General features: G+C 41.4%; 1 protein-coding gene across 1 annotated transcript in view; it reads right to left on the bottom strand.

Annotated features, from left to right (window-relative positions):
• COL4A6 (collagen type IV alpha 6 chain) overlaps positions 1–15045 on the bottom strand; it is a gene marked incomplete at both ends in the record, with an annotated part of 120696 nt that overhangs the window by 16265 nt on the left and 89386 nt on the right. The window contains 10 exons of the mRNA XM_080352543.1: positions 4210–4393; positions 4977–5156; positions 6129–6289; positions 7183–7287; positions 8886–9035; positions 9860–9970; positions 10681–10750; positions 11974–12027; positions 13237–13281; positions 14229–14288. Coding sequence (XP_080208669.1) covers positions 4210–4393; positions 4977–5156; positions 6129–6289; positions 7183–7287; positions 8886–9035; positions 9860–9970; positions 10681–10750; positions 11974–12027; positions 13237–13281; positions 14229–14288 — 1120 coding nt within the window. The remainder of the gene's footprint in view (positions 1–4209; positions 4394–4976; positions 5157–6128; positions 6290–7182; positions 7288–8885; positions 9036–9859; positions 9971–10680; positions 10751–11973; positions 12028–13236; positions 13282–14228; positions 14289–15045) is intronic.

The following is a 15045-nucleotide window of genomic DNA, read 5'->3' as shown; positions in this document are numbered from 1 at the left end:
TACCTGAAAGATCTCCAACACCTCCAACATTCCTCTTTGTAGGTCACTGGCAATTTGAAGTCACATTCATGCAGTCAGAGAAATTATTATCACAAAAAATAATTCGAGACATTTCAATTCCAGAAATGCTTCCAGTTATTTTAAGAGGAATCTGTGCTAGAACTATAGAATTAGCTCCTAGGCTGTAACAGCTGGCATAGCCTTAAACAGTCATAGATACACTTCTTAAAAATGAAGATCTAAAGGACTTTAAAACTATTTATTCAGAGAGGTTACATTAAGAAGATGACTATTATACTAAAGGAAATTTGGGGAAAAGAGATGGGTTTTTTTCATGACTTAGAACACTCCTATGCACAGAGAAATGGCTGCCTAACTGCACTGGTGCTTAATATTTGCTAATTCAAATCTGGCATGAACTACAAGGCCAATTAAAAATAAGACAATCAGGTACAACAGACACATTGTTTCTCATTTCCTTACAACTCTCTTTGCAGGATCCTTCTATTCAAGCTCCATTCCCAGAATGACAAGCCAAATTTATTCATCAGCCATTCAAGAGCACTCCAAACTGTGACTGCTTTCAGTCCTAAGGAGCTAATCTGCTCTCAATCGGGCAATGCTGGAGGTACTTCCAGCACAGCAACATGAATGAAACACTTCTTTTCAGAAAAGATTAACATGTTCATATGACTAAAAAATTTTATTAATAAAAGACCCTGAGTCAAACTAGTTCCTGGATAAATCCAATCAAATCAGTGAACTTCTGTACGGATAATAAATATGCTGCTTTGCTTCCAACACTGACAGTGGGAATAGGGGCAAAATTACATAAGCCAGGACAAAGACTCATAAAATAACCCAATATGTTTTTTCTGGCGCAAAGTCTGTAAAGATCCCTATGATTTTTTTTGGCCAAAACAGTGCTAAGAATTGGTTCAATTACATTCTGCTTGGATTCTAAGGCAGCTCACAAAAGGCTGTGTGAAAATGTTGTGACTTGGATGCCTGCATCCAAACAGAGATGGAAAAGTTAAGCTTTCAGTTCAAGGTCCAGCCCCAAATCCAGCCAGGATAGGCAGAGCTGAGCATCCCTCTCTCATGGTGACAAATGAGAGCGATTCTGGTTCGACCTCCCGTTTCTACCCTCTTTCATTCCATGCTCAAGCCTGATTCTTGTTATTTCATTATTCAGACCTCTGAGAAGAAAGAAAAATCTTAATATGAAATTCTAGCCAGCTGGGGGCTGCTAACAGGTATCAGCTCTGGTATAAAGCAACACGTAAGGCTCATGTGGAAAGTGAGACGTAGCAGGGAATAAGAGGGAATGCAACCCCCAGGGTGTCTCATCTGCTCACACGTTGAGATGTTATGTGAATTCTGAAGGAAACACGAAAACATTTTCTACTTTGATGACATAGAACCAAAGGTCAGTTCTCAATACATCACTTTTACCTTGATGTAAGGCATTCACTGAGAGCAAAATTAATTTCAAAGTGACTATACTCATGATAACATATCTACACAGAGTTGCAATAACACTTCCATTCTTACACAAAGCCAAGGAATGCTCTGTTTTCATCTGGGACAGCAATTCATCTTTGTAGCCAGCACAAGCTTTAAGAACAGAGCTTCAAAACTAAAATACCCATGATCCAGCTTATGCTTCAATGGATATGGGCACCTAGTGCCATGACTGCAAATTGTAACACACACATCGGTGCCTGCACTTGGCTACACTTTGACAGGGCATTCTTTTGTTAAGGTAAATGCTAGGGACACTAAATAAAAATTCCAGTTCTGGTCTTCTGCAATCCTGTGTGAGCCTGACGGTGAATCTTTATCAACCAAAAAGTTGAGGTTCATCTCTGAGACATTTCCTCCTCAAATACAGTGCAATAAAGAATGACATTTTTCAAAAAGCAAGCATTCAGGGCAGCCACTGGCAAGGAAAGGGAAGTTTAATTAATATTTGCATTCACGTCATGCGGCTTTAAGGACTGTCTTACGTGACCTTTCCAAAAACAACTCTGTACTATAGTGTATTCTGTATTTGACATTACTAGCCAGCAGTAGGATACCTGAACAATGGATATTTCATGTGAGGATAACTGAAAAACAAATAGGACTGTTTCCTTGTGTGTTTTGCAGAATGATGCAAGCAAGGCTTACTGTAAAATTTATAAAAGCAAAACTTAGTGTTGCCTTCGATACTTAATATCCTACAGTATCACAGTTTACACAATAATATCCCACTATCAATGAAATTAAACAATTATTAAACCATCATGTCAGGCATAAAAGCAAAATATAGGCAGTCCCAACACTTTTGAGTAATCTCATAATATCAGGTAAAATCAGCCTAGGTTTTTATAAAATACTGAGTTACTTTCCCAAAGCAAGACTGCTTCACCCTGTACTACTGCACGTGGCAGGAACTCCAGCACAATTCCTCAGTGGTAACTTCAGTAGTTACAATCTCTTTTTAATGCCTTTCCTCATTTTCACGATAAGGTCTTTCCGCCTGAGCAGTACAAGAAATTATTATTTCTTCCACCCACACACATTTCTTTAATATTAGATGAAACTTACTACATCAAAGGGCCTTTTAATATATGCAAATTATCCCTAGTATGGAGAGAATGATGCATTCGCAAGTTTTCTTATACATCTCTATGGAGGTGCAAACTGAACTGGCTAATGACTTATTCACACTTTCCCACATATTTTGTCTCTAGATACTCGTCTACAAAGGACCACTCATTGTCAGCAAAGCTTTGATGTCACATTCATAATGAGCTGGCTTCTGATGTGCTCCACAGAGTATCTAGAGTTCACATCACGCACAGAGCATTTTACTTTTACTTATCTTACAATGCAATTTTAATTTAGTGGATTTTGTAAGAGACAATTTACCAAACAAAGATGCAAGCATTCATAGCTATGTATTAGTAAAGCTTTTAGCATTTAGCATGTGACTTGAATTGGAAAAAGAGCTTATGCAGACTGTTCCAGGGGGACGCAAATGCTAGCTGTCTCCTCACCCCGTAACAACACCCAGCATGACACTGATGTGAGGTAACATGCCACCCAGCATGTCTGTGCAGCCTCCCCGGTGCTGTTCTGGGCTGGCTCTCGCCTCCCTCCGGGTCTGATATTTCCCCGCCAACTCCTTGCACTGCCGTGGTCTTGCTGCCAAGGTTTGTGAACTCAGAGCATCAGTTTATCAGTCTATAAACCTGTGCAACAATATCATGCTTGCAAATATATTATTGATTCTGCATTATTGGTACTGACTGAATTATAAACCTACAAGCCTAAATATACACAGAATGGGAAATATACCAAAAATCAGCAGAAGCATAGAAAAAAATACTGTTTATCTTAAACTACACCTAAATGGCTGACATGGAATCAAGACATTGGGACTAGCTCTGTGCAGTCATGTTGTTATGAAAACATCTTCCATAAATGTTTAGACATATGACTTCCCATCTAACTCAGTCTGAACACAGAACATCACACATGAAAAATTATCAAATCTACATTTACTGGCTTTATCACTTGTCATGATGGTATGCTTTAGGTACACATAATGACAAACCAACTGATCCAAACTACAACCTCAGGGAAGCACATCAGCCCAGAGCTGATTGCATTGTCATGACTGAACTCCACACCCATCACGGCAAGGTCTTATTCACCGTATGCTCACACGTACCATGTACTACAGTTTCTTCTTAAAAAAAAAAAATTAAAATCTGTAGCCCTTCTTATTTGAATAACAGTAGTAGTTCTGAAAACTGAGTCAGAAGTCTCAGCTGCCGGTGAGTTACTGTGTTTACCTGGAAAAGGAAGTAGGTTGTACTCTTTAAAAACCTAATTTTATCAATTTTCCTAACTGCCTTTGGTGTAAAACGGTTCTCCAGCAACAGTGAGTAGCTCCATCCAACATTCTTAGTATTTGAGTACTGCCTGAGTATTTGTTGCTTATTATCTGTGTCCTCCTGAGCATGACAACTTGAGAAAGCTGTGACTGCTGTGTGAGCTCTGGTGGGCCCACAAACCAGTTTCCATTATTTTAAAGAGCAATCTTTAATCTAATGCAATCTTCTGGCCTGGCTACAACCAGAGCAGTAAGTTGAGTGCCATTTGGCTTGCAGCAGCTTTGCACCTTTTCAAACTAAGGGTAGACTCAGCAACACCTACCTGGAGGGCCTGGAAGACCTGCTTGTCCTGGAAACCCGTCCATTCCCGGGTCACCTGCTGGCCCACGAACTCCACTAGGACCTGGATATCCAACGCCAGGAGAACCAGTTTCTCCACGATGGCCCTTGGAGCCAGGCAATCCTGGCAGCCCTTTTTCACCTGGGAAACCTAGCGCGCCATCACCCTGTGCACAGAAAAGACAGTCACAGCTGGAAACCAAAGCAATGTAGAAAGAACACACACCACTATCATTTTAACAAACGCGTAAGAGTTTGGCTGGTTCTGTGCAAGGTGCAGATGGCCCTGGGAAGGTACATGGAAACTACTGTAAATTATCTATCACTATTTCAAAATAAAGAAAAACTCAGTGACTATTAAAAATAATATTTTACATTGTATTTGCCAAAATACATATTTGAAAGACATATACTTTCTTTTTAATTAAAAAGATTCTCGTGTGACTTTTCTAAGATTTGACCCACAGTTATGCCTACAGTATCTTTTATCTTCTAGGACACAACATAAAACAGCATTACAGACTACCCCACTACTTACTGGGATTTTATCTTTTGACTGGGTAGCCAGAGGTTTAATGAGCACCAATTATTAATCCTGACCAAGACAAATTTGTGCTCAGGGACTGTGAGTTTTTTATGTATTTGGAGACTTACCACAAGGCTAATCAGGACTAGTAAGCCAAGCCTTTCTATTGCCTCTGCTCCTTACTTCAATTCTGAAGCACTGCTGCTAAATTAACCGGAACTTACTGGAGGGCCTGGTGGGCCTGGCAAGCCTGGGAGTCCATCCCTGCCAGCGGTTCCTGGGATGCCCGAAGGTCCTCTGGGTGCCGTTGCACCAGGGTCCCCACGAGCACCTTTGCCTGTTGCGTAGGATGAATCTCCTTTTTCTCCCTTAATGCCTGGAAGACCTGGCTGACCAGCCGAAGCCTAGGCACCAAAACAGAGAAAAATAATATGAATGTGCATAGCAAAGGCATTGCTGCTTAAAAACGTCATGAGGATAGGACATAATGACTAGAGCTAGATACAACTGCCAAAGGGTTTCCTACTGTATACATTACATTAAAAAAAAAAAAAAAAAGAGGTTTAATTATTTCCAAATGTTTAAATATTGCAATCAAGTCACTATTGCCAAACCCTAGCATGTAGCACCACAGTGACAGCAATGCTGGATGGCATCTGGGAACATTATATCACTCATGATATAACAGGGCCCAAGTATTGAATGTTCTTCCCTGTTACTTGGTGTGCTGTATTTACTGACATGGATAAAGATACTCTGAGGACAAAAGACTAGTATCTTCATGGACTATGATTTTCAAAAGTGAATACTGCCAATGAGCAATGCTCAGCACTTTGGAAAATCCTGTTTGTTATGGTTGCTGTTTCACATAAAACACAGCTCAACTCTCGCTAATGCATTTAGCATACAGCAGCTGAGGAGGAGACGGCATTTATGGCACACAGTTTTTATAGCTACGAGCAATGATGTGGAAAGACCTCACCATTCCATTTTTCAGGTCTTCTCTCCATGCAGATGTGTATCTGCTTCCCCAGCCAGCCCTCACTTAGGAAGAGCCCTGGGCCTAATCCATGCACGCGTACAGCCAAGAAGCCCTGGGATGAGTAATTGTTACTGTTTTCCTCTTGACTGCTAAACATGCAATACTCAGAACCTAATAACCATTTCTCTCCTGTTTTTATAGGTGATAATTTCTCTACTTTCAGCTTCTTTTCACATATCAGTTTCAGGGTTGTTTTTTTATTTTTTAATCCAAACAAGTAGAAGAATTTATGCAAAAAATGTGTTGCTTTCACTGCAGTCAACAGCAGCCATTGCACATGGACACTGTTTCTCCTTTAATTTGTGACAACCAATATAAACTCTTCCTGCCTTACCGCAGGGCCTCGCAGTCCTGGTGCACCCACAGTGCCTGGGTCTCCACCAATGCCCTTACTCCCCGGCACACCAGGGCTTCCCGACGGACCTGTTGGACCTGAGATGCCTTTTAGACCAACTCTTGTAACTCCTCCATCACAGGCACAATCACCTGCCTCTCCTGGAAAATACAGTCAACACTCCAAACTCAGTTTCATTTGGATAAAGACGCTTTCCAGTTGCAAAAGCTCCAGAAGCAGTATTTGATTCCATTAGGTCAAAGTCATTCTCCCAGGATTTGATTTTGTGCCTGCTCCGTTCAGGTGATGTCAGTGTCAAGCAAGTGGAGCTTGGGTTTTGTCCAGGTTAATTTCTATGCAATACCCACAACCAAATTACCATGTGCAGCATGAACCTCAGCACTTCCTCTGAAACATTTAGACTCTCCTAAATAGATGGTTTTAGGACAGATTTCTTGTGGGTTTTTTTTTGAGAGAGATAGTTATATGTCACAGAAAACAAGTTCATACTCCTACTCACAGTAGGTTACAATGACCTGCAGCTGCATATCTTCATATTTCCCTGAATCATAACTGGCCATGGATCCAAACAATCACAAAGCACAGGGATGTCTGCATCATTGTGGCTTTTGCTGCTGGTTCTATCATACATCAAGACCCAAATTCTCATCATTTTTAGCACAGAACAGAATAAAATTGAGTTTCTCTGTCATTTCCAGCCCGTATTGCAAAAAGCAGTGAACAAGATTTTATTTCCAAATCTCATTACGCCTTATGGTTTTAAGGTATAACTTAGCTAATTTTCTAGGTATGAGATATTTATCTGCTCATTTGCCTGAGCAGGGTAGGAAGTAGGAAACAGGATTTTGCTGGCAGTGCCGGGCACAAGTCCCTCTAAATTGTAAAGGCTGTTGGCTCCTTCAATCCGCCTCAACCTCCTGTGATTTGTCATAAAGACACTTCCACCTCATCCCTTAGGATATTAACCACATGTAAATAACTTTCTGATGCCCGATGACTGCTGAAAGGCTGTTCCAAAACAAGAGTCAATTACCTTTGTACCCCTTGGGACCCAAAGCTCCTGGCAGCCCTCTTTGTCCGGGCTCCCCTGGGACCCCAGGCCTTCCATCCAGGATCGTGGCTGGGAGGGATGAAGGGCCTACAAGCAGAAAGCAAGCAAGCAAAAGCCATGAGAAGGCTAGATTTCCAGCTCACTAATTACTTACAATGTCCGTTATACAACTGAGAGAAATGGCACCCGAGCAAACTGCAACTGTGGAAGTTACACAAGGATATGGAACTTGGTTGATAGCACAGGCTGCAGCCCTCAGCCAGCTGTTGGCTTCCAGCTTCTCATACAGCAAAGCAAAAGATCTCGCAATGTGGATGCAACAGTTTCATTCCTCTACTGCTCTACCATTGCACTTTTTCAAAGACTTAAGGGCTAGTTGAAGAACTAATCGAACTGTGAACAGGTTGTATAAAGAAGAGCAAATGACTTAGTTCATGGCAGATGTGCTTTTACAGCTCTGGGAGAAGCAGAGTTTCATACGGATAGAAGCTGAAGGGACAAATCAATGCATTGGTGATGGCGATGATTGGCTATTTCCCTTTCTGTTGGCACAGAAGCTATCACGTAAGAGCAGTGTCACGGCTGCTGCTGGCATGGTAGAGTCATCCCCAGGGCTACCTGCCTTCTGCAGAGCTCCTCAACTTCTCATTAAGTTGCTGCAGCTCAAAAAAAGAGACCAAATGGCAAAAAGGTTAAGTGGACTTTCCCTGTCCCTCGCTTTATGACTGCAGGATTATTTTCTACGTCTCTTTATATGCTGAATAGAACGAAACATGAGCTGACAGTAACAGCAGTGGAAAGTGATCTACCATAAACTACTGTGTCTGAAAACCCTTCCCCTCAGCGACAGCAGTAAGATGGAGTGCTGACCAGCACCCACTGGTGTTCCATGCAAACAAACTGCAACCCTCAGCTAAAAACAGCTACAGGAGCTTTACAGACTCTGCAGAAAAATGAGCTGGATTTGATTAGCAAACAGTTATTGACAACGGGACACTGATTTCTTCTCCACAGAAAATCATTTCATCAGACCATGTTCATCGGCTCCATTGCTGGAGTGTGCTCTGCTTTGAAAGGCTGGCTCTCAAAAATAAAACAGGTTGTTTGAACTCAGTTTACGGCAGAATGGTAAAATGCAAGGTTTGTGTAAAATCAACCCTTTTCCTGTAACACTCGATCTCTGAGGAAAGCAGAACAATGCATGATTAATTCATTCAGGGTATCCACACAAACGACCATATACAAATAAAATCAGATTTCCTTAGGTCTGAAAATTATCTCTTCAGTCATCCTATCTGACACCTGGTACCCAAAATACGTACTCACAAGACTGGATGTTTACCCCAGGTGTTCACAAGGTCATGGTCTGTTCTTTATCTAAGCCAGTAGAAGATGAGCCTAGAACTTCAAAGTCCTCTGTATCATGAATTGTGTCTAGATAACCTTGTGCTTCAGTCTCTCAGGCTACTACTCTAACAATTACTAGCTGTATTCTCTTACTTAGAGGGGTGGCTGCTTATATATATAGTTAAGGTTGTGAGTTACAATCACAGTGAGGTGTCAATTGAACATCTAAGGTTTACAGACAAATAGTCCTCACTTGCAAATAAATAAATACATAAATTGTTATTTGTCTCGTTTCACTCTGAATCCAATAAAAAAATGGACGTTAAAAATATACATACGTGGTGAACCAGGCAATCCTGGTGCTCCTGGCAGACCCGGTAAACCAACTCTGCCCAGACTGCCTGGTAATCCAATCGTTGCTCTTCCTGGTTCTCCCACTTCACCCTTCACACCAGGAACACCTGGAGCCCCACCAGGGCCCATTCCATCTAGACAACAATGACACAGTGAGCAGCTCTCCAGCAGCAAACACATTCTAGTATTTTTAATGTTATGAAAATTACTGTTGTGGTCTGAACCACATCCATGTCAGCACAGAACAATTTATAATTGCACACAAAGGAAAACGTACTAATTTGAGGCATCAACTGGCTTCCATTTACACACTCCTTTAGTCACCCAAAAAACGTCACAGGGCTGCATTCAAGTCCCACTGATCAGTTAGACAATTAACTACATAAGACTGTGTTTTATTTATTTTCTGATTTCCTCTGAGTGAGATAATTTCTTGAGTAGCTCCTAGTTTCTGGATCATTGTAGGCCAGGACTTCACAGATGACATTCAAGTGAAACAGAAACTTTCAAGTGAGATCTTCGGTGGGACAAGTGGGTTCTACCTACAGTGGGTTTCTCTATTTCAAATATGAATAGTCATAAAAAAGTATTTCTCAAAAACATTTGCTATTATTTAAAATGTAGGAAATGTTCTGCCAATCAACTCATTCAAAACAGAAATCAAACAACCAATCTCCTGTGTACACTGCTGCACTGAATATTCACTCCCGAAGACTTACGCAGGCTGTAATTATTGTAGGACTAATTCTGCTCCCATCCAAGTCAATGTATGTGTTTTCCCTGTGTGTCAACTCTGCCTCCTATGTCTCACACAGCATTCTGCAAAACAGCCAGCCGAAGGGGCAGAGAGAAGCTTTGCTCCTGTACCTTCACCATCTCCAGGCCACTACCCACAGAGCCTTCTCAGCACCAAACACAGAACACAGCCTGTGAAGGGCACTGTTAGCAGCTGCTTTACCTCTCTCCAGACCTGGAAACCCTGGAGCTCCTGGAAGGCCTGGTAAACCACCGATCCCTTCATCTCCTGGAGGACCAGGTATTCCTGGATTTCCAGGGTCACCTGGGCCACCTAATTAGACAGATACAGAAAAAGAGGGAGGAAAATCTCATGAGAATTTCTGCTGAATGACTCTGTTCAATCAACTACCCCAGTGGCCACTGATCTCTTTGACAGCAAAGGATGCAAAGTCATCAGCAGTAACCTGTTAGTCAAAGTTAACAGCAACAGGAAAAATTCCTCCTGACCTGTTAGAGGTCATTTCAAACTTGACTGCGTGCGAAGAAGGAAGAATAGGAGAGACCATGGAATTTGCCCCCTCACCTTTATAGCTTCAGAAACTCTTCCTATCCAGGTCTCATTCAGCTGTGGTGTTAATTAAGGTCATTTTCTCAATGCTTTTCTTACCACATTGCATGACAAATAACAGCAGAATAACATTCAGAGTACCCATTTTTCCTTGGTACACCGAAGACAGACACAGAGGTGGACACACAGCACTCTGCTGTGCTCACACACAGCTGCCCAGGCTCTGCATTTCACTCTGCCTTGAAAGGTATCGCTTTGCCATGTGGGGGTGAAAGGTTTGTTGTGAACTCTGAAGTGATAAACATGGGGCCGAATGTATCTGTATGTCAACAATATAGATGTTAAAGGAAAAATAACAAGGGATGTGTCAGAATCAATACACAATGTTGAAAAGCAGTAAAATATAGTAAGAAGGAAAGCTGGACCAGAAGAAGTGCTTTGGATGAGTTCCAAAACAAAATGCAAACATGTACCTGAAATGACTACACCTTCCCTGTCAATAACGATAGGAGGGCCTGGGGGACCGATGTCACCTAATTCACCCTGTAGAAGAAAACAGATTCACACCACATTCAGATGGGTGACGGAGGGGAAGACTGCTTGTCAGGAAACAGGCTGCCTAGTGGTAGCAATGCCTGCGGTCGTCCACTGACTGACCATTACTCTTTGTCTTGGTGAAGAATTCACTTTTTTCTCTGCTATTCAAAGTCATCTGCTGTCCTGACTTACCTCCCTCCTGTCTGATGAAGCTGATGGATGCTTCAGCTAAAGTGTTTGCTTCTATCTATCTATCTATCTATCTATCTATCTATCTATCTATCTATCTATCTATCCTCTGAAGGCATCCCATTACCTCAATAGGAAGCACAGACATGCATGTACCATGTGTACTGGAATGTACCATGTCTACTGGAGACCAGTTATCATATCAGCATATTGACCAATAACAGGCAGATGACATTTGTTCACCTTGTGGTAAAAGCAAGAGAGCTGCTATGAACAAATCCATTTTTAAAAGTGGTGATCACTGCAGCTACCTCTTGCCTTGGAATCCTGAATGTCAATAATAGGAGCTTCCAGGTAAATGGATTCCTCTATAAAACCACCCAGGTAGAACAAGCAAGTTGTGACAAACCACGGTATCAACCTGCACTACTACTTCTTCCACGTGCTCTCCACAAAAAAGTCCATCAGTGCTTGCATTTCACATGTTTGCCAACCATATACCAATCTTGGTGGTAGATAAAGAGTTTTTCACAGCAAACTACTATCCCACCATTTTCCACTCTGTTTCCAGATGTCTGCCTGAACTGTGAGATACCCAGACAATGTCTGCTATACATTGCCTATCTCCAGTATAAGAAATTGAACATGTTTTTTTCAGGCTTGTCAATACCTGTGTATCTGTGACCTAAGACTTCAGATAACCTTGGCAACTATCTTAACATCCAACATCCTCAATTGTCCAGTAAATATGGCATTGCTGTAAGGATAAAGGAGACCAGAGAGACTACATCTACAATTCTAAGTCATGAAGTTACATGAATGAACATTGAAAAGGTATTAAAATATCCGAGTGTCCATAGTTCAGCAACCATTCATTTTTATCCCTAACTATAAAGTAAATGAGGAACTGAAACATACTGAAAATAAAATTACAGTGATATACAGATAAAGAAGATATTTGATTGGGGCAATGATACTTATTCATTCATGCAAATATCTTTAAAAAAGCAATGCCGTAGTATTTTAATGTGAGAAGTTACCTTCATGCCTTCGACTCCATCCAGTCCTGGATAGCCTGGAATACCTGGATGACCCTGCAGAGTCACACACGGGAACATTGTTACACAGTGAGACAATAAGGCAGTGGCATTATTTGTTAGCTGAGACATTTGCAGTGCCTGGACATGAATCACAAACCAAATTCATTGTCCTACCAAACATTTGCAGAAAAAATAAAGGGAAAGCTGATAGCATCAATTCCTCAGCACTCACAAAATACCAGAGATCCTCTAGGCCTCCTTGTGCTGTAGAGAACATGAAACTTGCAAGCAGGCAGGAGTGTGTCCAAATCAGGACACCTTGGAGTTCTCAGAGAACTGTAGAAATGATTGTGCAGTGAGGAGTCCAGAACATTATTCTCCTTGTCCCCTACACTTTCCCCTCCACACTGTTCCTCCTCCAACAAATTATTGACACCAAAACCTTTGAAGTGACACTGGGAAATCCAGCTCTCCAGTTATCCATTTCCTGCTAACATTCTCAGGGACGCCAAAATTCCCCTTCTGGATGTGTGGCTGGCAATCTACACAGCAGTGACTACTGTTCTTTCCTGGGTCACATATTCAGCCTGGCCCAGCATGGACTGCAAATCCCACTGCCACTGCAAACAAAAGGGGATATTCTAAGAGCTGTGGAGCAGGGAACCTTACGTTTAAACTAGCCTGTGATTCTGAAGTCTTGGATAGCTGTAGGCCCCAAGACAGCCCATGCACAGTAGTGTTGAGAAACATGTCAAAAAGGACTTGCTTTTAATCATATTTTCTAACACAGAGATATAAATTAGATTACATTGTAGATACCATTATCTTCGGTATAACTTGAAAAGGACATGCATAAAAAAAAAATATGCAAGAAAGTGACAGAATTCCAGGCTGCAGAAGGAAAATCATATTTCTAAAAGCTGCTTTCTTGAGCAATTTCCACTGCTGCATCTCAACCACTTGATCACCCAGCCATTTCCACTCCCCAAAGGGGAAAAGTGGGAGAGCTGATTGTTCCAGGAGGGAATGTACAATTTCCAATCTGTGGAGGTGGTCTTCTGAATATGTAGTGATAATTAGAGAGACAGTTAAAGGGATCTAGAGTTCTACATTAACTTTCTAGTTACCTCTCACTAGTTTAATAAAGGCTGGTACATTCATCCAACAGAGGACTTGGAGCCACTAAATAAGGAAGTCAGTGGATCTGAAGCAGACGATTGCTGTAATTATAAGCACAGTAAAAAACAAAAAAAGAAACTTCACCTTGCTTCCGGGAATCCCATCAGATCCGTCCAGTCCCAAAAGACCCTGAAACAGGAAAAAACATTACGTTTCAGAGGCTCCATCTCAGCCTGGGTTTATTATATCAGGCTCCAAATATCTCGGCGCCAAAGAATGAAAAGTTCAACTTTCAAAAGGAGATGTTACCACTGATTTTCCATATCTCCCAAATACTAATGATCATAATTGAAAGAATTCAGTAGAATAGCTAGATAAAAGAAGTCTTAACTTCTTTAGCCACTGTCTTTCTAATCAGCAGTTCAAGTCAAATAAGTCACAGAGTCTCAGCTTACTAGGAAGTAAGGCAGGTAGTTTGTAGTTATAAAGCCATGAAAATCAATACAATCAAAACTTTCTACCTGGACAATTTATTCTGCACATGCAGAACAGAATGCCTGTCACATCTCTGCAGGGTCATGGTGGTTTGAAGAATCTATGGCTGGCATGCGATGGAGCATGCTGTTAGCTCTCACATTCATTGACTAGTTAGACCAATACTGACTGCCAGCTTTCCCAATTCTTCCCCAAATATCCATCCATCCATCCATCCATCCATCCATCCATCCATCCATCCCTGTTCTCCCATGGCTGGTTCTGGCACTGGTTAAGAGCTCCTTAAAGCCCCTACAAGGCCTCTTTATTTAGACCTCCTGCAAGCTTCCTTTTCTGTGAAGCTTTCAAAAAAGAAACTGGAAAAACACAGGCCCTGAAGTATCAAGGCATCCACTAAATACTTTCGTATTATTTTTTTGGACTGCTTTGTCTGTGTATAGATTTCATCCCACCTTTAATCTGAGGCTTCACTGAGATAAGAACTATCTATTGGTTCTGTTGTTGTATGGCGCTGGCTCCTGTGGCACCCAGTCCTCTGTCTGCTACATGTCTCCTACATGCTTTGGGAATGCTGCTGTTGATGGAAGTCCCACTTCATGTGCTCAAAAACAGGCATTTAAGGACTTTGTAAAGTTACCTACCCTGCCACCCGGTAAGCCAGGCACACCTTTTTCTCCTTTTTCTCCAACACCTCCAAAGCCCTGAAGAAAAATGTTAACGTTAAATCTGTAGTCTGTTTGGAACTGAATATTTCAGCTGTAAAACACACTGAGCACAAATCCATCTATTAATAGAACAGGGTGCTGCTGTCTATTGTAGTCTACATTTAGAAATTATTTCAAATCTCATTTCTTAACAGCAGCTCAAGGGAGTGCTCAGAACATGCTTTTTCATTTCTAAAGCCCAAGAATGACACAAAACAAGCATCTTCACGCTCAACATTTGGAAATGTTTGGTGCTTTTCCCAGTCAGCAAGAAGACTCAATCCAGAGATAGAACACCAGGATTTAATTTCAGCGAGCGTTACAGTAGTTAAGCAATTTTCAGGCTTCGATCTTGAAATATCTTATGGTTGTGGTTAAGTTCACACATATGTTCAACCCTGCCAGCCTCAATGGGCCTCTTGTGATGCATAAAGCTAAACATGCACATAATGGAACATGTCCAGAAAGGCTAATAACAAACTGTCCTTCGTGTACAGGTTTTTCTTGCACGTCTTTCTACTAAGAACATCTGTATGTTGAAGAAACTGGCAAACAATTTATCTTATTAGTCAGAACTTCCACAAAATATTTATTCCCTAAACTTATCAAAATAACCTGTGTTTACAAAAGGTTATAAGCTGGGAGATAGCTCTCTGGAATCCAGGGATAAATTGTTGCTCTTGATTCATACAGAGAAGATGCTACACATTCCCAAGCTTATGAGCACTAATGTTAAACAGCCCATTTGAAAACT

The sequence above is a fragment of the Nesoenas mayeri genome, assembly GCF_963082525.1.
Source record: "Nesoenas mayeri genome assembly, chromosome: 13".
NCBI lineage: Eukaryota > Metazoa > Chordata > Aves > Columbiformes > Columbidae > Nesoenas > Nesoenas mayeri.
The sequence above is the reverse complement of the archived record's forward strand: the minus strand, read 5'-3'. Positions and strand labels throughout refer to the sequence as shown.